Source organism: Rhineura floridana, chromosome 6, assembly GCF_030035675.1.
Source record: "Rhineura floridana isolate rRhiFlo1 chromosome 6, rRhiFlo1.hap2, whole genome shotgun sequence".
In the NCBI taxonomy this organism is placed as follows: Eukaryota; Metazoa; Chordata; class Lepidosauria; order Squamata; family Rhineuridae; genus Rhineura; species Rhineura floridana.
In genome coordinates this window covers 5,074,913-5,102,263 of record NC_084485.1, presented here as the reverse complement: position 1 = coordinate 5,102,263, position 27,351 = coordinate 5,074,913, and the positions used below count along the sequence as shown (strand labels likewise).

General features: G+C 46.1%; 1 protein-coding gene across 6 annotated transcripts in view; it reads left to right on the top strand.

Moving 5' to 3' along the window:
• TPX2 (TPX2 microtubule nucleation factor) overlaps positions 1-27,351 on the top strand; it is a 62,943-nt gene that overhangs the window by 34,440 nt on the left and 1,152 nt on the right. For 5 of the 6 annotated variants that reach the window (XM_061630826.1, XM_061630829.1, XM_061630828.1 and 2 more), the window contains exons 3-16: positions 230-349; positions 1,647-1,773; positions 2,794-2,922; positions 4,292-4,345; positions 5,399-5,532; positions 6,189-6,346; positions 7,052-7,223; positions 7,862-7,994; positions 9,394-9,613; positions 10,274-10,378; positions 10,759-10,935; positions 16,399-16,545; positions 18,115-18,226; positions 20,521-20,687. In XM_061630826.1, coding sequence (XP_061486810.1) covers positions 230-349; positions 1,647-1,773; positions 2,794-2,922; positions 4,292-4,345; positions 5,399-5,532; positions 6,189-6,346; positions 7,052-7,223; positions 7,862-7,994; positions 9,394-9,613; positions 10,274-10,378; positions 10,759-10,935; positions 16,399-16,545; positions 18,115-18,226; positions 20,521-20,687 — 1,955 coding nt within the window. The remainder of the gene's footprint in view (positions 1-229; positions 350-1,646; positions 1,774-2,793; positions 2,923-4,291; positions 4,346-5,398; positions 5,533-6,188; positions 6,347-7,051; positions 7,224-7,861; positions 7,995-9,393; positions 9,614-10,273; positions 10,379-10,758; positions 10,936-16,398; positions 16,546-18,114; positions 18,227-20,520; positions 20,688-27,351) is intronic. The other variant, XM_061630827.1, reaches the window with a different exon arrangement.

Below are 27,351 nucleotides of genomic sequence, written 5' to 3'. Positions count from 1 at the left end.
CTTTTTTCTTTCTCCCCTGAGTTGCATGTTTTGCTCCATTTCCCCATAGATAGAAAAGGAACAGGGCACTCTGGGCAATGCTGCAGAGGTCTTCACCATATTTGTCTATCTCTCAGACTGGGGAAGGGAAGGCCACAAGGCCAACCAGCTGGCAACAGGGATAGCAATTAGCCTTCCTCAGTAGCACTGGGAGGCACATTCAATTTAATGAGGATGTTGGTTCTTGCAGATGTCAAAGCTGCCCTTCTGACTACTCCAAGCGGACAGATGGCAACAAGCACCCAGCAGAAAACCTCAGCTTCAAGGGCAAACATCCCATGTGCCATTGTCACGCCAGTGGTGAAATCCAGTAAGTTCAGCTCAGGGTAACAGTTTCTTGTAATGTTGCAGCAGCAATGGTGGTGGGGGGGGTATATGGGCTTAGTCCAATGATAGCCTGTGAACTGGCTCAGGTGAGTCTTGACAGCGCCAGAGATTAAGAGAACTAAGACCAGAGCGACTGGCACAGACAGCTCTGGTTTGTTCTGCTTCCTCCATATCCAACTCGTAGCAAGTTTAATTTGACCTGGGGTTCAGTTACACCCTAGGGAGAGAGTGAAGTTAAATCTTTCTCTCTCTGCTAGTTGACTACATGAGGGAACATTGACACACAAGTACATCCCACTTCTTCCACAGCCAAGTAGTTCCTAGGATGTGGTCCAAAGGCGTGTGATATCAACCACTTAATTCTCTACTGGGCTCCTACTGCTGCCCTTGGGTCCTACTAGGAGAAATATAATAAATAAAAAATACTGTGGAATTGACCCTTTTTTTCTCTTCTTGCTGAAAACTGAGTTGACATCTTCCTGGAGCTGTCTTTGATGGCCTTGATATTTCCTAGATACCTGCAACAAGTTTAGTTCTCCTACTGCATGTGTGTGTGACATGAGGATTCTTTGTTCCGGTGCATATCTCCTAATCTTGCTCTGAACTCCATTTGCCCGTTTGTTCCTTGTTCTAATTTAGAGAGGTCAGAACTCTTTGTAGTCTCCTTGGGTTTTCACCATTCTGAATAATTTGATGCCAACTGCAAACTGGGCTACCTTCTTAACTTGCCACTGACTTAGATAACTTCTGAATAAGTTAAAAAGTACAAGTTCCAGCACCTAGTGAGGCATGTTAACATGAACATGTTGATTGTAGGCTAGGGTTTAATGCCCCTTTTGGGCGAGGGGGGTATTAACGGTGGCCCATGACCATCCTGGATGCATCAAGCAGGGTGCAGAAGCTGTGCAAGGACACTGCTGGGTCCCAAATATAAAGCAGTCAGATGAACTACAACCCCAACGACACAAACTACCAGAGGCTCTTTTTCCCTGTTCATTTCTTTTTCTTCCGCGCTGGCAGCTCAGAGCTATGATGCTTTTTAATCTCCTTCCCTTGTGACCTCAACTGCTGATGACAAGCTCAAGCCTCTCTGCATCTGTTGGTAGAATCCTATCCTGCAGCAGCCCCCCCCCCTTTTCCAGGTGGGGGTCAGAGCTAGTCCTGTATGGTTTTTCTTGTTTTGTTGCATAAACTCTTCGCTGGCTTGAGCCCTTGGAGAGAAGAACATGAGATGTAAATTTTGAAAAATAAATATGGCTCATATTTCTCCTTTGCCTTAGTTGAGAACGACAGTGAAAATGTGATGAACCTGGCAAACGGGGTGCCATCAAATGTGGTTGGCTCTGTGGCAGAGTGGTGCAGTACATCAAATGAGACGGCAGCTGCTCCTGCAAGGGCCCCCGGGAGGTAAGAAGGCTAATCTCAAAGTGGGTCAACTTTCCCCTGGGACTTGGTGCTGACACAGCTTGCCAGCATTGACCTAGACTGTGGCTGCCTGACATCTCGATGCTCCCACACATGCTTCCCTCTGTTTTCTCAAGAAATGGCGTGCGGAGTGTTTCGACCTGGCTTATGACCCCCTTTGTGTCTTTTAAGCTAACTTCCGGGCCTGCAGTTCTGGGAAGCTGCAAAATGATCTGAATGTGGAAATAAAACAGATGCTGAGCCCTTCCTGCTCAGGTGCATCTAAAGTTGGCTTAGACTAGCCAATGTAGTAAATTCATAAAATAAGTAGGCTTCTAGTCCTCATGTCTGCCAAGAATCTCCAGCACGTCTATTGTACTGTACTCAAAGATTCTGCAACAGGATTGCCCTTGAGAACACAGCCAATTGTCTTAATACAAGTGAGCAAAGGTGTTCTTGTGTGTATGTGGGTGCATCTTTCCACGATCCAGTTCAGCACTGAACACTTAAGGACACCAACTGGATTTCCCCCCATTACTTCCTCAAAACTCAGCATGAGAGGGAGGGTCTGGGTCAGCGGCGGAGAAGGGAAGACTGTCCTATGAGATCTCTTCTTGCAAAGAGATCCGTTAATTATTCAGTAGCTGCTCTACAAAAATGAGTCTGTTACCAGCATGACCACGTCTAGGCAGGTCTATTTTATGTAGCATTTCAAACCAAAATGGATAAAATTAGATATTATGAATATGGTAAAAATGGGCTAACTGAGCTATTTCCCAGATCACTATTTCCGCCCTTGCTGGGTGCTTGAACACATCATGCTTCCTTGCCTCAAAGAGGTAAGCAGTATCCCATGCAAAATAATCTCAGTGTTCTGGTTTTAATGTCACTATCCTCTGTCTTTACCTGTTGGATCAGAGTGGCTCCATATTTCTGTAGTCTTTGTCAGCTTTCAGGCACTCTGTCACTCCATCCAGTGGCTTTAGAGTAGACCGGCCTTTCCTTTTTTCCCCTCCCCTGTAGGGTGGCAAGACGGCTTTCGGCACAGCGGAAGAGCGCTCAGAGAAGAATTGCTGCCAAGAGCCAGGCTGAGCGCAGTGCTGCTGCCCTGGCCAGCAAGGAGGAGCCACCGCCTCTGAAGAAACAGAGAGTGTAGGTCTGGCAGGTTGCTGGGGGAGAGGGAAGGAGCACAGAGGAGTGGGTTGCTCTTGCATCTGAATTAGCTGGTGGGCCTCACGCCACCTATGTCAGGCCCTCTTCTCGTACGAAGCTTGTGTGTTTAAGAGACATCTGCTCTAAGCCAAAGGCCACCAGGAATAAAATTACCAAATGCACAGGCTTTGTTGACACAAGAAGAGCTGCTCAAGGATGTAGGTTTGGTGTTGGGACTTGACGTGTGCTGCGATTCCACCCAAGTGGTGATCCAGATCTCATTTTTATTTGTTAAAGCAGAAATGGGGAAATCTGTGGCCCTCCAGATGTTGCTGGGCTCCCATCATCCCTGACCATTAGCCAAGCTTGCTGGGGCTGATGGAACTTGTATTCCAGCAACATCTGGAGAGCCACAGGTTCCCCATCCCTGTTTTAAAGCAACTTCCTAAGCCGTGCCGGCAGGGTCCTGAATCTTCAGAAGCAAGCTGGATTACTGAATAAAGCTTCTATTATTGTGGACAGAGCTTCAATGTTTTATGTGCCCCTTCCTTATGCAGAAGAAATTATGCCCATCTATAAGCTGAATTCTGCAAATGGAGAAAAACTTTGGGTTTCTTTGGTGTGGACAACACTGGCCCAGTTTTAACTTTTTGTGTCTGTCACAGTTATGGGGAGGAGCTGGCAATGTCTAGACAAGATTTAGAGTCTGAAGAAAACTGACCTGTCTGAAGGGTCAGTCTTCAGTCTTCCCCTGCCTGGCCAGTCCCCTAATTTCTTCCCTGCTGGCCATCTAGTCTCCCATCTCGTCTTTCCCGTAAACTTTCCGTTGCTTGGGGGACTTGAGGACCCCCCTGAAAATTCTTGGAATTTAGATTATGCTGGATACAACTACAGTAGCCCAAGTTTGCCTCTTCAGATTGCAGAGTTTAGTTGGTGAAGGGAGGGCCAAAATATCCTGCCTTGGCTACAGGAATCTAGTGCTGCTGGTGTAGGCAGGGGGTGCAATCCAGAGAGAGGGATTCCTTAAATGCCCCAGCATGGCTATAATCTCCTAAAATAACCTGGTGCCCTCGAGATGGTTTGGACTACAGCTGCCACCGTCCTTGACTGTTGGCCATGCTGAGTGGGGCTGATGGGAGGTGAAGTCCAAAACATTGGGTGGGGAGCCATGTTGTCAACGGGTGTTTTAAAAAATCATGCTCCTCTTCATCTCAGTGGGGGTTGCACAGAAGAATCTGCCCAGCAGATTGTGCGCCAAACCTGTTCCCCTTTCTAAACAAGCGAGAGGCACCGTTGGGATGCGAGGGTGCTCATGCTAACAGGAGCCCACTGAGGAACTCTGAACAGTCTTGTGCTGTTCCTTCTGCAGCTCTGTCAGACCTCCCAAGAAATCTAGGCCTTGTGCTCCTTCCCGGGTAGTGAGGTAAGGCTACCTTTCTGGATTGCCTTTGAGCACTGGTGGATTGGGGCCATCTGTGTGTACGGTGGTGACAGCGAGGAAACATCTTGCACTTGAGAGGGGTCGTGGTGGTCCTTGGAGGCTAGTGGGCCTGATCCTGATCATCTTCCTTGTCCTCCAGGGCTAGTGATTGGGAGACACTGGGTGAAATTTCCTTGAACAGGAACATCTCTGTGTTAGAATTGCTTGTTAATATGTTTTTTCTTAATAATGTTTTTAACCCTTTTTTAAAGATGTTTTGAAGGCTTTTTTTAAAAAAATGTTTTTAACGTTGTTTTGTTTTAATGTATTTTAAGGTCTGTTTTTATGATGTTTTAAAGTGTTTTTAACGTTTCCGTTTGCCGCCCTGGTCTCCTGCTGGGAGGAAGGGCGGGATATAAATCAAATAATAAAAATAAATAAATAAACATCTCGCGAGTGAAGGCCAAAGTGCCCTTCACCCCTGTAACACCAAATCATGTAGCTTGGTGTGGCCTGACCTTTTTGTTACAAGACGTGATGATCTTCGCCCACCCAATGGAAAACTCTGGCTTCAGTCAGCATGGAGGCTCTGCATGCAGGGAAGGGGATCTAGCTATACTGGTGTGGCTCACAGTTGTCTGGTATCTCAAACTCTTTCTCTGAAGAAAGAGAAAGATAATATAATATAAAAACCAATATTAAAAAAAGAAATGAAAAACCAGTTAGCAGGTCTTTTGATTTCAATTGCCTAACGTGCAAACGTGGACCCTTGCCCTGGTTGCAACTGCAAATTATGCTTTGCGTAGGGTTCCCTGGGCAAGGAGGATTCTTTGTTCAACCACTCTGGGACCTGTAGCTCTGTGAAGGGAATAGGGGTCACCTGACATCTCTCCGCACCCTTAACAAGCTACACTTCCCAGGATTCTTTGGGGGAAGCCATGACTGTTTCACGTGGTAAAACACCGCTTTAAATGTAGAGTGTAGATGGGGCCATAGATGCTGCTGTGTCTGTGCCTCTCTCTTTTCTGAAAGGAACCGGTGTCCTTCATTTTTCAGGCAGATGAATCCGTCTACCAAGGGCAAGTCCACAGAGGAGCTGGAGGTAGAGAAAATGCAGCAGTTGCAGCAAGAGGTGGCTGAGCTGCGCAGGAGGAATGAGGACTCTCTGAAAGTGGCCATTGCTGGACCAGGTGAGCTCGGAAATAACGTGCAGAGGTGGCTGACAGCTCTTCTGCACTCATAATGTTTGTGTTTCTATTTATTGTTTGAATTTGTTTCTCACCTTCCCACACAATGCTGCCCAGGATACCATTATTTCCTTTAAATCCTTTCCTTCAATACATGTGCTTCCAGGGCAGCTTACCAGGAAAGAAATTAACAATAAAATCAGGTATTGTAGCAGGTAAATCACTAAATAACCACACTGGAGGAGTGAAAGCTAAAAACAGCATAACATGAACAAAATAAAGGGAAAGGAAAACGGCGTTGGTGTCATGAAGTAGGGCTGGGAAACCTCAGGCCCAGGGGGCGAATGCGGCCCTCCGGGCCTCTCTGTGTGGCCTTCTGAACTCTCCTGAGGAGGCACCGGTCACTTGCTCTGCTTTTACACTCGGAATGTTTTTTTGTCTGGCTGGAATGCGTCCTTAAACTCTGGCCGTGACTCGTGTTTGCATGGATGGAGGATATAGGCGGTGTGTGTATAGAAACTAGCTGACTGTACAAAGGTAACGTTCACATTGGTTGCTCTGCCTCCTACACAGTGTCTGTCCCGCCTAACGGCTGGATGTGCACATCCTGAATGGGATGCTTCACGTTAAATCTCAAAGCCCCTTTTCGTCCCCATCAGGGCAGCCTTTCAAGAAGACGGAGAGCCATACAACCAAGCCAGTCGATTTCAACTTCTACACATCTGAGAGGATTAAGCAGCATGGAGAAAACCAGCCACGCACAGAGTACAAGGAGGTGGATTTCACAGCAGCCTTGAGGAAACACCCACCATCTCCGGTGAGAGGAGAGAAACCCTTCTATAAAGGGCAAAAAAGATGCCAATTTAAAAATGGAGGCAGATGGTGAGATTGCCGTCTTTTGGGGGGGCTTCAACTTGTGCATCTTGACATGGACCTGTAACACTTTCTCGTGTATGCAGCTTAATCTATGCACGTGGATTGGCCTAGACCATAGAATCACAGAATAGTAGAGTTGGAAGGGGCCTATAAGGCCATCAAGTCCAACCCCCTGCTCAAAGTCTCTCAAATCAAGACATTCTGTAGGGTCCCTCCCTTAGGCTAAGTTAAAGAGGCTTCCAATTTGGCCTTTTTCGTAGCTATGTCTGTGAACTTGTACTTTTGGATTGTTTGCTTTAAAAAGGAAGAGGGGGTCTTTAAAATGTATGCGTGCAGACCTCACCTGCTGCTGAAGCAGGTAATTACCCTCCAGCCTGTTCACAGGGGAACAGCCAAATCTTCTCTTGAGGAGGTGTCGGGGCCTTGCGCTGCGCTAAAGTGCTTTAGGATCAAATAGTCTTGCAGGCCAAGTAAATTTTGCCAGCAGCTGATGTGGTAATGCCCAGTGGGCATACTGTCTTTTTCTGGTCTTGCAACAAGGGATGCTGTTTCCTTCAGCGGAGGCTGGCAAGTCTTGTGCTCGTGCAGGACCTGTGCTGTATTTAGAAGAACTTGTTGTTGATCAACCGGCCATGTTTCCTTGTAGGCCAGAGTGGCGAAGGGACCCACAATCCCAAAGCCCTTTAACCTGTCCCAGGGCAACAAGAGGAAGATTGAAGAAGTTTCCTCGGAATATATGTCATTGGCGCAGATGGTTCAAAACTTCCAGCGACGCACTCCCCCACGGTACCATCTGAGGAGCAGGAAGGCTGAGGAAGGTAATGACTTGGCTCAGGGGTCCCGTTGTGGACGGAGCTCAGTCCCTTTTAGGTGGATCACACTGGCTGGGTGCAATTATCCACACTTGCTCTCTGCATCCTGGAGCCTGTCGAACAGAGGTATCTCTCCCCCCCCCCCGAATAGAGAACCACAGTAAATTACATTGAGATTAGGTGAGCTATTTTTCCAGTGTGCACTTCTCAGGGAACTAGACAGTCAAAGGAAGAAGGTTGGAGCTTATTTGCAAATCTCTGCTAAAAAAAATGTTGCTCTAAAAATCCAGTTACTTCACTGGAGTACATTCTGTTAATTTGCAAGATTTAGACGTATGTCATCACTCACTTTGGGGGGGGGAGAGGGAAGGCTAGGGCACAAGACATACATATATTGGGGAAATACAAGAGGGGAACAGTGGATGGCTCTAGGGAAGGTTGTCTACATCAGGACCACCATCATACCCACTTCCATGTTTTCTATTTCCGAAGTTTTTGAAGATTCCTGCTTTGCAATGATGAGAGCTAGCTACGTGACCCCTTACTTTACTTTTAAATAAAAAAGATAGGCTTGTATGCTATTGACTCTGTTTAAGGATCTGCATGCCATGCTTTTGTCTGTGACCTTTTTTGCCTCTTTGTAGGCATAGCTCAAACCAGGCCATTGAAGGTGACCAACCCCCTGACCCCCCACCTTGAAACGAAGACCCGCTTGAGATCTATCACGTGCAAGAGCACTGCTGAGCTGGAGGCTGAGGAGATCACAAGGATTCAACAGTAAGCAAGTGCCAAAGTCTTTGCCCAAAGGCCGCGTCTGAAAAGAAATTCCCCTGGCTGAATTTCTTGGTGTAGAATCCAAGTAGCAGAGTTGTGTGTCCATCAAACTCGGTGTGGTTCTGCTGCTCAGGCTTGAAACGTTTGTGGCAAGGAAAGGGATAAGAGGGGTGGAAATGCTTTAATCACAAGAGCCTTTCAACAAGCCTTTTAAGTTGAGACCTATCCCAGTCTGCATCTGTGTTGGAATTGCTTTTTAATATTTTCTTAAACTTTCTTTTTTAAAAGGTTTTTAATCTTAGAAGATGTTTTCATAGCTTTTTTTAAGTAACATTTTGGAAGATGTTTTGTTTTGGTGTGTTTTAAAGTTTGTTTTTATGATGTTTTAATGTTTTTAGTGCTTTTGTTTGCCGCCCTGGGCTCCTGCTGGGATGAAGGGTGGGATATAAATCTAACAATAATAATAAAGAGCCAAAGTCTCCTTCCTTTGGGATGCTTGACCTGTGCCCGGTTCTGTGCTTGGCGTGGGCACAGAGTGCCCCTCCATGCAGCCATCCTTGACCAGGCATGAGCTACAGGAGTCCTGACTGCTTTGGGATTCTCTTAGAGTCCAGCGGGGCCAACTTGCTCATCTGCCACTAAATAGGGAAGCTGGCTGAATGTTGGAGCCCCGTTCTGCCTAGTTGATAGGAAAGTAGGCGAAAGCTCCTGGGGGTGAGGGATGGCAGGGAAGGCATCGTTGTGAGGCTGTGGCAAAGCCTTCACAGGGCTTCCTTGATTTGGAGGAGGGGCTGGCTTGTCCATTTTACCTGTCCCTGTTCCATGGTGATCTGTTGATTTGTATCAAGTGTTATCTACAAAACTGGGAGGGAACTTCTCTCTGGAAGGGGGAGGTCCATAGCTTTAGTTGCTGAAAACACCTTGCCGGGTTTAATAGGTGACGTCTCTGGTTAAGGATCTCTGGAAACAGAGCCGGGAGACACTCTGGATCGCTGCTGCAAATAAGCCTTGCCAGTGCAGGGTCAGATGGGCCAGTGGCTTGATGTGGGGATAGGATAGCTTTGTTCATCCCTGTTACAACTGGTCGACTCTGAGTGGGAGGAGACGTTAACGCAATCCTGTCTGCTCACCCACCTAGTAGACAGGAGGAACCCTCAGGATTACTTCGTCGTTTCTGCACTCAGAAATGTCAAATTGCAGACATGGAGCCATAGCTTTGAAGTCTCCTGTCATGACAATGGAGGGCTGTTCACTTGGGGGCCTCTCTGCCAAACTAACCATGTGGGGTGATTTCAGCTCAGTTAGAGCTTGGATGGATCGAAGCTCTCAGTGTCAAGGCTCGGAGGTCAGCCTTTTTTGTTTCACGTTGGAGAATCTCGTCATTTGCCTCATTTTTCAACAGGTACAAGTTTAAAGCTCAAGAACTTAACCCCCGGATCCTGGAGGGGGGGCCAATATTACCCAAGAAGCCTCCAGTGAAGGAGCCCACCAAGCCGGTCGGCTTTGACTTTGAAATAGAAAAACGCATCCAGGAGCGGGAGGGCAAGAAGCCGCAAGAGGAGGAGGACCACTTCCAGTTCCATTCAAGGCCGTGCCCGACCAGGATCCTTGAGGATGTGGTGGTAAGTTTTGCGGCTTGTGTCTTTCTGCTGGCTAGGAAAATAGGCTTCCGTTGGGGCAGAACCAGGCTGATTCTGCAAAGAAAACTTACTCAATGCTTGGAGTAAGAGAATTACAGAAATATAATTTCCTTTGTCCTCTGTTGTAGCAGTCTTCCAACTGTGTTCTGAGGCTACAGTAGTAGAGTTGGAAGAGGTCTGTGTGGTCATCTAGTCCCACCCTCTGCCAATGCAGGAAATCTGCTGCTACAGTGTGCCTGATAGGAGCCCTTCACTTTGGCCACACGTACCACTGGCATGGAGCCCTTGGAGGGTTGACCCTCAGGCAAAAAAGGTGAATCACTTCTAGGTTAAACTAACCCTTAGGGCAAAACTGACCAGGAGATGGTCAGCATCTGGCTAAGGCCAAAGGCAAGGAATCTCTTGGTTGAGATTTGGGCTGGGAAAAGACAAGAATTTTGTGCAAGGCATCAATACCTAAGGTGTCTGTCAGGTCTGGCCTTCAGGTGAAACTGTTACATTTTCATTGGGTTCCCACCAGAAACTTGATTTGTCTTGGTATAAGATTGAGTAAAGGAATTTGTTGTAGCCCTTCTGGTGTCGTCTGCACATTCCCTGACTCACTGGGTGACTGTGCCACAACTTGCTGTTTTGTTCCTGCAGGGTGTTCCAGAGAAAAAGCTGCTTCCTATCACAGTTCCCCAGTCCCCTGCCTTTGTCCTGAAGACCAAAGTTGCTGTGCTGTGTAAAGAAGAGGTGAAAGCGAAGGTGACTCTTATTTCTGTTGTGCATGCTAGCTGGGGACCCCTGGTGAGGCTTCACTGCTGTAGCCGGCCAGGGTGTAACACCCGGGTTAGGGTTTAAGTGTGAGCAGCTTTGCTTCCTAAGCAGTTCTTTGGATTCATAGCAGCCAATTCTGGATCATCAGCTGAGTCAGCTAGGTGGTAAATATCCTGGTGACGGAGTGATTTTTACATAGTCCCGTTTTGAACCCGAGTTCTTAGGCTTCCTGGACGTGCCACAGTGAGCCTTCCCGAGGTGAAAACCGTTCTTCCCTCTCCAAGCCTCTTTCGCGTGGAGTGGAGGTTGCAGGCGTCTTTCTTTGCCCGCCTTTCCTAGTACACTTCTGACGCTGTTCATCTTTGCAGGAAGAGGAGGCGGTGGTGCCTGTGAAAGCCAAGCCAATGCCACACTTTGGGGTGCCTTTTAAGCCTAAGCCTGCAGAGCCTAGGCAAGTGGAGATGTGCCCTTTTTCCTTTGACACACGGGAGAAGGAGAGGCTTCTCCAGAAAGAGAGCAAAATCGAAGAGCTGCAGAAGGAAGAGGTAGGTGCAAAGAAAAGGCTTCTGGTTTGGGGAAGCCCTTGTCTGGTTGGGAGAGAGGCCATCCCCACCTCCAGGCTCTGCTGCCCAAAAGCAGAGGTGGGTCCTTGCACAATTCTCAGTGCAACGGGCCACAGAGGAAAGGGGCAGATGTTGGCTGTTCTCTGGGCTCTGGGTGCTGGTTATATTTTCATAACTTTATAACTCAGGTTATAAACCTGTGGCCCTCCAGATGCTGCTGGACTCCACCTTCCATCGGTCCCAGCCAGCATGGCCAAGGACAAGGGATTATGGGGGTTGGAGTCCAGCAGTGCCTGGAGAGTCACAGGCTCCCTAGCCCTGCTACAACGGATCACGTTTGTGACCAAGCTTCTAAAAGTGTCTCTCTCAATTTGGGAAAGGGAAGGCTAGAGATGCTTGTCCAGGGTTCATTGGGGAGACTCATTTATTTTGTGCACACAATGCCTACAGTAGAACCAAGTGCTAAAGTTGTTTAAATTTATTCCCCGCCCTTCACCCAAAGGTCCCTTAAAGGTTTAAAATACATCATTAAAAACAACCTAAAACCACATCACAAAAAATAGGGTGGGTCCTATAAATATATATTTCAGATGTCAAAGGCCAGGGTAAAGAGGTGCGTCTTCAGCGTTCTCAGAAAACTGTACAGCTAAGTTGCCAGGCGCACCTCAGTGGGGAGGGAGTTCTGCAACTTAGGGGCCACCACAGAGAATGCCCTCTCCTGGGCTACCACCACCACAAGCTTCTGATGGCGGAGGAACGGCCTAAAGGGCCCCCTCTACCGATTTCAACACCTGAGAGGATCTGTAGGGAAGGAGGCGGCCTTTCAGATATTCAGACCTAACTTGTTTACGGCTTTAAACACCAACATGAATGAGCACCTTAAATTGGGCCTGGAAATGAACTAGCAACCAAGGACTCATCCAAATTGTAGGCAAATGGTTGGCTTTTTGTTCCTCCACTCTTCAAGCTGCTTGGCTGGTGAACTCAAAACAAAAGGAGATAAGTAAGTGCCAAGCTGTAAGTTACCTTGCATTAGGAGTTACCGGTATCAGCCCAGGCTCAAACTTTATAAACTATTTATTTACAGTATTGCAGTTCACAGCATCCTTTCCCTTCCCTTTTTCTAAAAAGTTCATGTTAGCTCATAGATTCCAAGTCCTTGTTTGCTCCTATCCCACAGGCATTCCCTGTGACATCTAAATGGAAGTCATTGTTGTTGTTATGTGCCTTCAAGTCGATTTTGACTTATTGCTACCCTATGAATCAGCAACCTCCAATAGCATCTGTTATAAAGCACCCTGTTCAGATCTTGTAAGTTCAGGTCTGTGGCTTCCTTTATGGAATCAATCCATCTCTTGTTTGGCCTTCCTCTTTTTCTACTTCCTTCTGTTTTTCCAAGCATTATTATCTTTTCTAATGAATCATGTCTTCTCATGATGTGTCCAAAGTATGATAACCTGAGTTTCATCATTTTAGCATCTAGTGATAGTTCTGGTTTAATTTGTTCTAACATCCAATTATTTGTCTTTTTCACAGTCCATGGTATGCACACAGCTCTCCTCCAACAATACATTTCAAATGAGTTTATTTTTCTCTTACCAGCTTTTTTCACTGTCCAACTTTCACATCCATACATAGAGATCGGGGATACCATGGTCTGAATGATCCTGACTTTAGTGTTCAGTGATACATCTTTGCATTTGAGGACCTTTTCTAGTTCTTTCACAGCTGCCGTACCCAGTCCTAGCCTTCTTCTGATTTCTTGACTATTGTCTCCAATTTGGTTAATGACTGTGTTGAGGTATTGATAATCCTTGACAAGTTCAATGTCCTCATTGTCAACTGTAAAGTTGCATAAATCTTTTGTCATTACTTTAATCTTTTTGACGTTCAGCTGTAGTCCTGCTTTTGTGCTTTCCTCTTTAACTTTCATCAGCATTCGTTTCAAATCATTACTGGTTTCTGCTAGTAGTATGGTATCATCTACATATCTTAAATTATTGATATTTCTCTCTCCAATTTTCACACCTCCTTCATCTTGGTCCAGTCCTGCTTTCCATGTGATATGTTCTGCATATAGAGTAAATAAATAGGGTGATAAAATACACCCTGTCTCACACCCTTTCCGATGGGGAACCAGTCAGTTTCTCCATATTCTGTCCTTACAGTAGCCTCTTGTCCAGAGTATAGGTTGCGCATCAGGACAATCAGATGCTGTGGCACCCCCATTTCTTTTAAAGCATTCCATAGTTTTTCATGATCTACACAGTCAAGGGCTTTGCTGTAATCTATGAAGCGCAGGGTGATTTTCTTCTATAATTCCTTGGTCCATTCCATTATCCAATGTGTGTTTGTGATATGATCTCTGGTGCCTCTTCCCTTTCTAAATCCAGCTTGGACGTCTGGCATCTCTCGCTCCATATATGGCAAGAGCCTTTGTTGTAGAATCCTGAGCATTACTTTACTTGCATGGGATATTAAGGCAATAGTTCAATAATTACTGCATTCCCTCGGATCCCCTTTCTTTGGAAGTGGGATGTATATGGAACGCTTCCAGTCTGTGGGCCATTGTTTAGTTTTCCATATTTCTTGACAGATTTTAGTCAAAATTTGGACTGATTCAGTCTCAGTAGCCTGTAGCAACTCTATTGGTATGCTGTCTATTCCTGGTGATTTGTTTCTTCCAAGTATTTTAAGAGCAGCTTTCACCTCACATTCTAAAATTTCTGGTTCTTCATCATATGGTTCCTCTGTGAATGAATGTGTCATCCTGGCATCTCTTTTATAGAGTTCTTCAGTGTATTGCTTCCGTCTTTCTTTTATTTCATCTCGGTCAGTCAGTGTGTTCCCCTGTTGATTATTCAACATCCCTACTCTTGGTTTAAATTTCCCTTTCATTTCTCTAATCTTTTGGAACAGGGCTCTTGTTCTACCCTTTTTGTTGTCCTCTTCTATTTCTATACAGTAACTATTGTAATAGTTCTCTTTGTCCCTACGTACCAGTTGCTGTATTGTTGCATTTAGGGTTCTGACTGTGTTTCTATCTCCTTTTCCTTTTGCTTTCCTTCTCTCTTTAACCATTTGAAGAGTCTCTTCAGACATCCATTAGGTCTTCCTCTCTTTTTAGCTAGTGGTATTGTCTTTTTGCATTCTTCTCTGATAACGTCTTTGACTTCGTTCCATAGTTCTTCTGGTTCTCTGTCAACTAAGTTTAAAGCCTCAAACCTGTTCCTTATTTGATCTTTATATGCTTCTGGAATGTTATTTAAATTGTATTTTGGCATTATGATTGCTTTGTTGGTCTTCTTTAGCTTTACTCTGATTTTCGATACGACCAGTTCATGATCTGTACCTCAGTCTTCTCCTGGTCTTGTTTTCATAGAAAGTGTGGAACTTCTCCATCTTCTGCTACCAATTATATAAGCAATTTGATTCCTATATTGACCATTTGGTGATGTCCATGTGTACAGTTGTCTTTTCGGTTGCTCAAAAATGTGTTTGCAAGAAACAAATTATTGGCTTCACAGAATTAAATAAGTCTTTCTCCTGCTTCATTTCTGTCTCCTAGGCCCCATTTCCCCACAATTCCTAATTCTTCTCTGTTCCCTACTTTTGCATTCCAGTCCCCGCTGATTATCAGCACATCTTGTTTTGGTGTGTGATCAATTTCTTCCTGCGCTTCTGTGTAAAATCTCTCCAATTCCTCTTCCTCTGCATTTGCCGTCGGAGCATAGACTTGGATGATGGTTATGTTGATAGGTTTCCCATTTAATCTCATTGATATCACTCGCTCAGACCTTGCGTTGTAGCTCCTAATTGCTCTTGCTACATCACTTCTCACTATTAAAGCAACCCCATTTCTTCTTAATTTCTCATTTCCTGCATAAAATATTTTGTAGTTGCCTCATTGAAAATGGCCCATTCCGGTCCATTTTAGTTCGCTCACACCAAGTATTGTAACATTGATGTGTTCCATTTCTTGCTTGACAATTTCTAACTTTCCCTGCTTCATGCTTCTCACATTCCATGTTCCTATTGTGTGCATCGTACAACTCCGGACTCTCCTTTCGCATCTGTGCGCAGCAGCCTCTGGGTTTCCTTTCGGCTTTGACCCAGCTGCGTCATTAGTCACAGCGCTACTCGTACTTGTCCTTTGTTCTTCCCCAGTAGCTCGGTGAGTGCCTTCTGACCTGGGGGTCTCATCTTCCAGCACTATCTCGTGTTGCATTTTGGATACTCTGTTCATAGGGTTTTCGTGGTAAGAGGTATTCAGAGGTGGTTTACCATTGCCTTCCTCTGCGTTTGGATGCATCTTAGTCTGGTGTCTCAGCTTTGACCATTCCGCCTTGGGTGCCCCTGCTAGGAGTCTAGCCTCTTGGTCGAGACTCCTGACGGCATTGCTCTCAGCTTCTTCAACGGTCTCAACCCCCCTCGCCATGTTAAGGTGTCCATCCTATTTCACTATAAAGCTTTGCTTCATGCTTATTAATATTTATAAGTAAACCACTTTTGGAGTTTTCCCTGAAAAGTGGTATACAAATACCTTAAATCTCCTGATTTGTTCCATTGGCTACCACTTTTATGTTGGAGTATCTGGTCAAACCAATTATACACTGTGGAATTGTGTCACAGTCTCCCTCTGAGGTGCTGGCTTCATGTTACAGGTACGTTGCCAGAAGAGGCCACCTGTAAATGGGTAGTGATGATTGACAATTCTGAAGATTTTCCTGTATGGGAAGGGAGCAGAGAGCCTCTGCATGCATTTCTCCATACTTTATCAATGTCACCTTGCCTTTCATCCTTTTCTTAATGACTTTTTGGCCCTCTCTGGAAACAACCCTCTTAAAAATGTCTCTTCCTTCTTTCAGTAGCATCTAGGAATAAAGCACAATAAACAGTAAAACTTGAAAATATGGCAGAGGGACCAATACAAAACAAGTACATAATCAAAGCTAACTTGCATTTCATGCTGAAATGTCCAGACTGATAAACAGGTTTTCACCTGAATGTCACACTGACATCAGAGTTGGCCCCAGGCAAGCCTCCCTGGGGAGAGTTTTCCACCGGTAGAGCGCCACAACTAAAAAGGCTATCTTCCCAGTCGCTGTCTGCCTATCTTTAGATGGTAGATGGGCCCAGAGGAGAAGGAAGGCCTACTCACCTCTAAAATAGCCTCCAGCAACTTGGTGCCCTCCAGCTGTTTGAGACTATAATTCTCCTCAGGCTGATGGAAGCTGTAGTCTAGCTGCAGCTAGAGGGCACCAGGTTGGGGGAAGCTGCTCTAAAAGAGCAGGTGGAGGAAGGTGGCCAGGACCACCAAGATCTCTTCCAGCTTTTTCTAAGAGTTTGGCTTTACATGTGGCTTTTTTCACTCAACGTACGTAACGTGATCCAAGTCTTCAGCCCAGCAGCATTACTTATCCCTGTTCTGTGTTTTGTTTGAAGGTGCCAAAGTTCAGAGCACACCCCCTGCCTCAGTTTGATCACATCAGCCTGCCGGAAAAAAAGGTGAAGAGCTCCACCAAGCCAGAGCCCTTCCAGCTAGCGATCAACATGCGAGGAGCTCTGAGGCAAGAAATGTGGCAGCAGCAGGTGAGATGGCTCTGACTGGCTGGGCGAGGAGGCCCGTCTGGCTGATTTCTCAGTCTCCCCTTCCATCCTGGGAAGAGGAGAGTCCAAGGCTGTCATGGGATGCAGCATCCAACACAGTCCTGCAACTGTGAGGGCTGACCTTGGTGTTTGGGATAAAAGACTCCTGATGGCCTCTTCCGACAGCATTTTAGTCAGGCAGAGTGGCCTTACGAAGATGGGATTGTGAGAAGCTGCCGACTGGTGGCAGTTTTGGTGTTAGCATCAAAATTGCTCGCCCACAGAGGAGAAAATTGCAAGATCTCACCTCTTCTCTCTCCTCCCTCTGTTCTCCTCGAACAGGTGTGGCTAACCTGGGGCGTTCCAGATGTCCTTGGACTACAACTCCCATCACCCTATACAGCATGGCCCATAGGTTGGGGTTGATGGAAGTTGTAGTCCATCAGGATATGGAAAGCCCCAAGTTAACCACTGTTGGGCTGGAGGGAGGGAAACAGCTGTGGAAGTGGGTTTTGTTTTAAAGCAGACAGATGAACTTCAGGGTAAGGACTAAGCATGTGTGCATACCTGATCAAATTCAGAGCCCTCCTTGCCAAAACCTCCCTCAAAATGCTCACCAGACACACACTGTGTGCCTCCCACATCTAGTTTAAGGGCTTAATGTCTCCTGCCTTGTTAAGTCACTAGGAAACTTACTAGCAAACTCTCAAATAATCCACCCTAGAACCTGTGCAGTCTGATATAATCACTCCTTGTTGCATGAATGCCTTGCAGCCCTGGAGCTAGCTGTGTAAAAGTAATCTCATCTAGCATACAGCAAAAGAATATTCAAGCACGCACTCTTATTTGGGAGTTTGGTAATGGCGCGCTCGCAACAACCCTGTGAAATTGATCACTGTGCCTTTTTTTATAGAAGGGGAACAGAAGATTAGGATAGTCTCTTGATAAATGGGATAGATGCTTGGTAGACATCACTAACTGGGGACTGGAAATCAAGTACAAAACATATGCCTTTCATCACATCTCCATTGAAAAGAATATTTGGAAGTGTATGGCCTGTTCCCTTCCTCATCACTGTTTTCAGTTATTTTTAAAATGCATGTTGTCATATGGCAAGAGAGCCAGTGTGGTGCAGTGCTTAAGGTGTTGGACTACGACCTGGGAGACCAGAGTTCGAATCTCCACACAGCCACGAAGCGCACTGGGTGACCTTGGGCCAGTCACTGCCTCTCAGCCTCAGAGGAAGGCAATGGGAAACCCCCTCGGAATACCGCTTACCATGAAAACCCTATTTGTAGGGTTAACATAAGTCGGGATTGACATGAAGGCATTGCATTTCATTTTTCATATGGGAAAGGGTATACATGGCAAGTGCAAAAGGTCAACTGGCCCTTAGCTGATGCATGGTACGGAAGAGGAAACTGACGCTAACTCCTCAAATGCAACCCAGAAGATATTAGGCCACAGTCCCTTGCTTTTGCTGAATTGTCCATCTTTCTCATGGCCTTTGGTTGCTCCGGTGGGGAGTCTCTCTGTAGGTCTTTTTTCCCAACTGCCTCCCTCTCTGCACAGCTCAAGGAAGAGGCAAAGCGCCAGAGGGAAGCAGCCGTGTTCAAGGCTCAGCCCAGCACTGTGGTCCATAAGGAGCCCTTTGTGCCAAAGAAGGACAGCAAATCTCTTTCAGGTGAGGCTCCCTTAGCCGGCCTCCGGGGCCAGTCCAGGTAACCCCCGAGTGGGGTCTCTTGTGAGGTTAGCCTGCCTCTCTGCCTGGGGATGGGGTGGCAGAGCCCCTTCTCGGCTGCCACGAGAACAACAGGTGAGAGCAGCAGCATTTTGACAGCTGTGTGGCAACAGGACCGTTGACCGAGTGCTAAGTTAGGAGAGGCGTAAGTGGCAGGCAGGGAGCTGTGATCTTGGCAACAGCTTCCAGCCTTCTCCCTCCCTTCCTCTGTTCCTTGAGGACAAAAGGCCTGGCTTACGGCCGCTCCAAGGAGTGTTTCATCTGCCATGAAGCCACCCTTGATCTTCGCTTCCCACAAACTGCTGCACAAAGCAAAGCGGAAGTGAGTAAAGGGAGGAGGGTTATTGGCAGGCCTGTGTGTCATCTGTGCTGAGCCAGAGAACTCAGGGCCAGGAAAGCCTTCACTTTGGGGCCTGCATAAATCATACAGGCGGAGCCCAGTTAAAGGAGCAGGTCCGCAGCTTGGGGGTGCTCCATGATCTGACTTTGTCACTGGAGGTTCCGGTGGCCTCTGTGGCTAGGAGTGCCTTTTTCAGTTCCTGCTGGTTCGCCAGCTTCAGTCCCTTTGGGACAGGGAGGACTTGGCCACAGTGCTCCATGCCCTGGTGACTTCTAGACTGGATTATTGCAATGTACTCTACGTGGGGCTGCCCTTGAAGGTAACTCAGAAACTTCAACTGGCCCAAAATGCAGCAGCCAGATTACAGGGGGGCGTTCCTTTTGGAACTGATATAACCCCTGTTTTGAAACAGCTGCATTGGTTGCCAGTTAGTTTCTGGGCTCAATTTAAGGTGTTCACATTGGTGTTTAAAGCCCTAAACGACTTAGGTCCCAAATATCTGAAAGGCCGCCTCCTTCTCTACAGAGCCTCTCGGGTGTTGAGATCAACAGAGGGGGCCCTTTTGGTCGTTTTGCCACCCTCAGAAGTTCAGGGGGTGGTAGCCCGGGAGAGGGCCTTCTCTGGGGCAGCCCCTAAGCTGTGGAACTCCCTCCCTACTGAGGCGAATTGTACAATTAAGTTGCCAAACCTTCGGCAAATGCTGAAGACGCACCTCTTCACCCTGTCCTTCGACACCTGAGATGTGTTTTTAGGACCCACCCTTTTTTTCTGTGATGTTGTTTAGGTTGTTGTTAACTGTTTTAATTATGTGTTTTTAAATTGTTGTAACCCTCCCTAGGACCCCTGGGTGAAGAGCGGGTAATAAATTCTAATATTTTATTTTATTTATGCCTGGGAGAAGAGGAAACTCTTGACCTGGTGCCGAAAAGATGACAGTGTTGGCACCAGGTGCATCTCATCAGAGACATGATTCCATAATTTGGGGGCCACCACTGAGAAGGCCCTCTCCCTTGTTGCCAGACTCCCAGCTTCCCTCGGAGTAGGCACCCGGAGGAGGGCCTTGGATGTTGAGCGTAGTGTACAGGTGGGTTCGTGTCGGGAGAGGCGGTCCATCAGGTATTGTGGTCCCAAGCCGTGTAAGGCTTTATAGGTTAAAACCAGCACCTTGAATCGAGCTCGGAAACATATATAATAGTAGTGGTACTAGTACTACTACTGGTAATAGCTACATATCTGCTAGCCCAGAGGCTCTCCAGGGCATGGAGGCCCCAACCTCAGCAACTGGAGCCCTCCTCATTCCTTCCCCACCTTCTCAGACTTCAGCAGGCAGTACCCATAGCTATCTTCGTCCAGTGCAGTCTCAGTACCATGTCTTGGGCAGGTGGAGTCTCTGTGGTCTCACACAGTTGGAGCAGTTGCACAGTCCTGCTTACCGGCTATCTCTCAGGTGGGTGGAGAGCCAAGCACAGCTGACTTCTCTCTCCAGTCCAGTGCTGCACAGGAGCAGACTAATTAGCGGGACAGCCAGGCCTCCGCATAACGTCCTCTGTCATTTCCCCTAGCAAATGAAGCTTCTGGGGAAGGCAGCCAGCCTCAGGACTGCTCTACAGGGCTGTGTGCAAAATTCAGTTTTGCAGTTGAAATTCTAGTTGGCCCCTGGAGGATGCAGAGGTTTGATTCAGCAGGGCTGCTCTTTTGTTTTGAAAAACTACCCTTTTTCAGTCTATGGCATTCCAGTGCTGGAAGCTACCAAATTCTGCAGATAGCAAATTGACATTTTGTTATAGGAATTACGTACTGCTGAATTGGGGAGCTTTGGGTGGCACTTAGCGCCGTACTGCACAAAATGTTGTTCCCTTTCCGTTTCTAAACTCAGAGGCCCTTTCTGGTTCCATAGCTCCTGAAACCTTTGAGCTGGCCACGGAGCGGCGTGCCCGAGAGCGGCAGGAGTTTGAAAAGCGGCTGGCCGAGCTTGAAGCTGAAAAAGCGCGGCTGCAAGAGGCAGCAAGGCACGTTGAGGAAGAGCGCGAGAGAGCGGAGTTGGCCAAGCTCAGAGAAGACCTGGTAAATGAGCCCCTGACTGGATTCATTGGGGTGGAAGGGGCATGAACCTGTTGGCGTGTGCGGATAGAGATCATACAAGGATGGAATCCAAGAGTAGCATAGAACAGGAATAAGCCAGGCCAGGCAAGTTTCTTGTAAGAGTCTTTACTAGGCAAAGACATTAGACGCAGTTCTCTCTAACCAGAAGCCTTCCCCCACACTAAGACACAGCAAGATGTTCCCTTATCTACTTCCCAGCCAGCTACTGACCTTGGCAAAACTGGCGCTCTGTTCTTCAAGCTTAACCCTTCTGCTTCAGGTTTCACTCTCTCTGCTAAAAACCCTGTCTGTGAGTCTCACAGCATGCTTCACTGACCAACAGAACCTTGGTTGTCAAAGCCCAAAGGGCCAGCAGTAGCTAGATCTACGACAGCGCCAGCCTTTCCTAGGAGGGCAGACGTGTCAGTCACTGGCACTTGACAAGCAGGAGGTCTTAGAACCAACTGAGCAGGGACCGTAGCTCAGTGGTAGACGTCTTGCTTTGTATGCCGTTTCCAGGCTCTGTCTATGCCATCTGATTTGAGGATCTTGTTGACGTGTGTGCGTTGTTGCGTGAAACAGCATACGTTACATTGGAGTTAAGTTGAGCAAGAAACATCACAGAGGCATTAGATCAGGTTAAGAGTCTTTACTACAAGACATTATGGCTTAAGGCTTTAAGATTACATGTAGAGTTGCTCCCCCCCCCAGGAGAGAAGTTCTCAGTTCAAAGACATGACACAGAAGAAAACCTCTCAGTTCAGAGGCAAAATACAGAAGACACAACTTACAGACTCTGTTAGAACTTTCCCAGTTGCTATCTCACGTTACCATGACAACGGCTGGCCTTGGAGTATCTGCTCTCAAGCCAGCAAAGACATAACAGTGTTACTTCTCCAAACTTGCAGACTTGATGGAAAATTAAAATCAGTGACAGTACAGTTCAATGGTCAACAATTCCCCCTTTTTCCCATCATGTCTGTAATTCATGACAACAATAACAATAATACATTTCCACAATACATCTTGCAATACAGTCTATATTTCAGTACAGTTCAGAACATCTCTGTACATTTAGCTAACACTTTATTCAATCAAACTTTGGTTGAACACAAGTAAAATATAACGTTTCAGGATCCATTTCAACCTGTTTATGCATTCCAGGACTGGTAATTACCCCCACAGTAAATTTTTCAGGCGGTTTCCCTATATTCGATCTTGTAGAACGTCTTAAAGGCACTAGGGCGTCTGCTCTCTCTGCCCCCCCATTTGTGCTTGTGCTTGGCACAGCGTGCCCAGGATCCTCCATTTCCTCAGCCTTGCGTTTCTTCGATCTTCGTTTCCCACAAATGAGCTCATTTAACGCATCTCTGAGTGGAATATGTGTGCCTTCCACTTTTATATCAAGATCTGTTTAAATGTTTAAATGTTTGCGCTTGTGTGTCACTTGACTCTGTAAGAATGACTGTTTCCCTTTGATCCCAAGGCTTTTCTGAGACTTCAATGCTTCTGCTCAGGATTAATTGCTGTGTTTCTGGACACCAAACTCTGAAATATGCATTCTGTTGTGCTCTAGGTGCACGTTTGCCACGTCTCTTACCCTGTGGCTTGTAAATTCGGCTGCAATGCACTCTTTCAGGCATCAGCCTGACTGCATTACATGAATACTGTGGCTGTGTGCTTTTAACAGCTGTCTTTTTACAGCTCTGACCGTCATTCTCTTTCCGCCCCATTAAACTCAAGGTATCAGCACACTTCACACCCATGGTCATTTTAAACTGCCCTTGTGTCATGAAACCCTGACAGACAACTTTGCCTCTTCTTTGCACAAAACATTTCCCTCTCAAACAAGACTGAAAATTGACAACTCACCAGTTTTCTTACTGACAATACGTTATGAGCCAATTCTGGTACAAACAAACAATCTGACAGTATTCCAAGTTTATCAAATCTCACCAGTCCTCGGGCTTCCACATTCTTCCGCGATCCATCCGCAAGTTGCACAAAATCCTGCACGTCTTCTTCTTTTTTTTTTTTTACAATAATTTTTATTCAAATTTTCATAAAACAAACAAAACAAAATCATAAAACATTCAAAGACAAAAAACAAAACAAAAATGATTAAACAAAAAAATAAAATGTTGACTTCCCATTTGTCGCAGATCAGTTATAGGTCTACAATATATAACAATCCTGTCTCTTAAATTATATTATAAAATCACTTTCCTCCAGTAGTTATCTTAATTAATCATCAAATCTCATAAACATTACTTTATTCTTTCCACAAAAAGTCAAAGAGAGGTTTCAATTCTTTAAGAAATATATCTATCAATTTTTCTCCAAATAAACATGTCGATTAATCCATCTCGTTAATAATAATAATAATCTTATTGTCATAACCATAGTCCAAATAAACATATCGATTAATCCATCTCATCAAAATCTGTTAGGTCCAATAATTTCAATAGCCATTATTCCATTATCCATATTAATTCCATCTTCCATCTTCAATAGTCCTGTTAAGTCCAGTCATTTCAGTGTCCAATCTTCCATTATCAGTATTCCATAATAATCTTGCTGTCATAGCCATAGTCATATAATAAGAGTCTGATGGGAATTTTCTCTATCCCAAATATTTTCTTGCCATCAATTCTGAATAAGTTGCTGAAATATTGTTGTAAAGTCATATCTCTGTTCTTCTTTTTTACAAAATGCACTGGCTCATCTCTTGAGAGTTTTTCCATTGTCACATGGCTGCAGTTAATTCCATATATTTTCTCTATATCAAGCTCCATCACGTCATTCCAGTCCAGAAGATTATCCAAGCCATTGATAACTTTATCTCTAATATCTTCATTAATTTCTTCAGAGATAACGTTAAATTCCAAACAGTAGATTTTATTTCTAATATCCATAAACTCCAGATCTTTTTCCAATTCCACATTTGTTCCAATCTCCAGGGCTTGTATCTTCCCTTTATTTTTTCTTTTCTCATCTCTGATCTCATTCTCCTCTCTCACAGGATCCCCTATTTCTTTAAGCTCCTGCGTCATTTTGCTCAGTTCAATTTTCAGCTCCTTACTGCCCTGTCGCAGGGTTTGTTTCGTTATCTCAATCTCATCCATTATTTTCTGAAACATAATTACTTCCAGATTCTCAGCCACTTTCTTGATTGCCATTTTTAAAACCACGAAAACAAAACAAAACAAAAATAAAGAAGAACCACTTCTTATTTCAGCAACAATTGGGTTAATATTCCAGGCTTGATGACATCACAGTATAAACAGAGCAGCCTGCCTTATCTCTCTATGTTCAAGAATACAAAACAAATTTAGTTCCCAGCATCAAAACAGTGGCGTCGTGAAGAAGCAGATTCGTCAAAATAAAATAGACCAAAAAGAGAATAGTCCCAGACAATATAATGTTCCAAAGTTCATATTTTTTATTTTTTTTCTCCTCAGAATAGAAATCCCTCTTCTGTTTATATCTTTAGAATGCACTTCCAGGACAGCTTTTTGCAATAGAAACAGAGATAAGCTGTTAATTTCGTGAATAACAGAGAAGAGTTATAGCTCACCCAGAAGTTCTTTAAAGCTGATTCATTTGACAAATCTCTTTTTGCTGCAACAATTTAAACCAAGTAAAAAAAAGAATAGAAAGAAGGGTGCTTGCCTGTTAGTCCGTTTTCTCTTTGAAGAAAAGATAAACGTGTCGCATTAATCAGATAGAGCTTGTTCGGAAGTCCGTCCGGCATTGCTGGCTGGACCTTTTCTCATAAATTAATGAAATCCAGTCCTCCCAACAAAAACAGGTTTTTGAGGTTGATCTCTACGTTTCTCCCTGCCCGGGAGAAATTTCATCAGTAAAAAAAAAAATGTTCTGACTGATTTATATCTGAATAAGCTTCTTCTGCGGCGGGAGCCCGTCTCAAAAGCAGGCACAAGCGAAGTCACCCTTCCCGGAAGTCCAAAATCCTGCACGTCTTCTGAAGTGTAAAACAAACTCCTGTCTTTGATTAATATATGGCTTGCACCGCTGTCAAGAAGCCAGTCAACAGGTCCTAAATCGTGAGACTTCTGTTTACAAACAAAGTTCACACTTCCCTGCTTCAAGCCTCCTTCCCTGGAGTTATGCTTGACTGCACAGTCTCTTTGAAGATGCCCACGAGCCCCGCAGACATAACAAGACTTCAGCCGCTGCTGTTCCCGCTTGTTTTCCTGTCTGCAGCTGCTTTCTTCTTTCAGCTTGGCTCTTTGCTTTTCCTCAGCACTTTTCGCCTCTTTGCTTCTGACAGCTTCCATCAGCTCGGCTCTCTGCGCCTTCTGCCTCCGCTGCCATTCCTGGGACAAATCTTGCAACGCGTCCCACATCTGTTTAGCCGACGGCTCATCTCTCACACACATCAGTTGAGAATCCGATAGAGCCAAGATTATAAACGCCTGCGCCCTCTGGTCTCGACGCTTCCAGGCCGCGGTCAGTACCGCCGGAGGGGGTCCATCTATAATGTCCCATAAATCCTCTTTTATCAGCAAAGCCCGCATCCTCGGCTTCCAGCTGGCATAATTCTTTTCATTAAGTCGTTCCATCGGCAAGCCTCCCCCAGACAGGTTTACAGCCATCCTGCTCATCTCTGTCTGGCACAATCAATCAAGCTGCCCTCTCTGGAACTCCGTCTGCCGTTCAGACCAGCAACTTACTCTTGAGTAATGTGCTGTGGATCTGGGCCCATAACCCTGTTGACGTGTGTGCGTTGTTGCGTGAAACAGCATATGTTACATTGGAGTTAAGTTGAGCAAGAAACATCACAGAGGCATTAGATCAGGTTAAGAGTCTTTACTACAAGACATTATGGCTTAAGGCTTTAAGATTACATGTAGAGTTGCTCCCCCCCCAGGAGAGAAGTTCTCAGTTCAAAGACATGACACAGAAGAAAACCTCTCAGTTCAGAGGCAAAATACAGAAGACACAACTTACAGACTCTGTTAGAACTTTCCCAGTTGCTATCTCACGTTACCATGACAACGGCTGGCCTTGGAGTATCTGCTCTCAAGCCAGCAAAGACATAACAGTGTTACTTCTCCAAACTTGCAGACTTGATGGAAAATTAAAATCAGTGACAGTACAGTTCAATGGTCAACAGATCTTTGGGTTGCAGGTCTGGGGAAGAGGCGCAGGAGAACTGCTGCTAACCAGAGTTGACAATACTGGGATAGAAAGGCCAGGGAGCTGATGCTATATGAAGCAGTTTCCTGGGGGCTTTTTTGGTTTTTTTTTTAAGGTATCTGTAATCTTTCCTGTGTCTCAGGTCAAGATTTGCCTTGAGTTTTTTTTCTAGAACACACTTGGGGGTAGGACAAGTGCACACCCCTCCTCTCCCCCAGCATACTGAAATCTGCTTAACTTGAACATGGTAAAGCTGGAGTGGGAAACCTCTGGCCCATGGGCAGGATGTGCCCAACGGGGCCTGCAGCCTAGGCCCTGCCCCCTCTCCACAGCTCTGCTTCTGCAGATCAGCCAGAGGGGATGCCCAAGGTCATAGTCCCTGTGATATTCTCCCCCAGTTCTGCCGCTTAGCCGGCAGGGCACAATGGGGCCGTGGGAAGGGGGGCTGTGGCTCGCTGGTCTGTGGCTGACGGAGAGAGAAAGCGACCTCTTCCTCTGTCAGCAGCTTGCTGCATTTTCACACTGTGTGCTGAAGACCCTTTTCTCAGTTCACAGGGGAGAAGCATGATCTGAGGGGTGGGAGAAGGTGTGTGTAATGAAGCAGGGTGAAATGTGTATATGTGCGTGTTGCCCGGGGGGGGGGAGATTATGTGACTGTAGCAAATGTGGGGAACCACTTTGGCTTCACAGGCCGGATCCTTTCCAGGTGGGAGGTTCCCCACCCCTGGAATACAGCCTCTGGAAGGGTTACCCATCAGGGGCTGACAAGATTCCCCACCTCTGTCCCAGAGGCAGTGTTGGAAGGAGTGGCTGTGGGAGACGAGGGCCCTGATCTAGCTGCTGTTCACCATGGTGCAAACATGAGCCTGAATTGGGAGAGTGCTCTTCTCTCATTCCCTTGTACTTGGCACTGCACCCAAACTGGCGGTGCAGACAGTTTGGAAGCGTAGCTCCATGCACCTCTTGGTATTGGGCAGACTGAGCTGGGGTGGGTGAGTGGGTTGTGGTCCTGGGGCATACACGAATTACTGTCTCCATGTCTTTGTCCCTCCTGCCAGTTGTTGGTCAAGCTGTTCGGTTGCAATATGGGAGGGGCTACAAAATGTCCCTAAGCAGCTGGGAGATGGGGCTTCAGTTGTCTAGACAATTAGATTTTGAAGTAATCGAGCTATTGCCACCTCTATCGCATGAAGCTGCCTTAGAGTCAGGCCACTGGCATAGCTAGAGATGGCGTTGACTGACGCTGGGGCCTTCTGCATACAGAGCTCAGGTCTCTTGCTGAGCTGTGGTTCCTCCTTCTCCTGCCTCACTCCCTTACAGTCCTATTTCTCCTTTTGAGTCTTCACCCCTTGTTTCTCAGTGGCTGGCTGAAGTCCACTTCTGGCTGCCACATTTCTTGATGATATGCCCAGATAGGGGTGTAAACAGGATCTTAAATGCAAAATGGAACCCACGACTGGGAAAACAGGAACAAAATCCATGG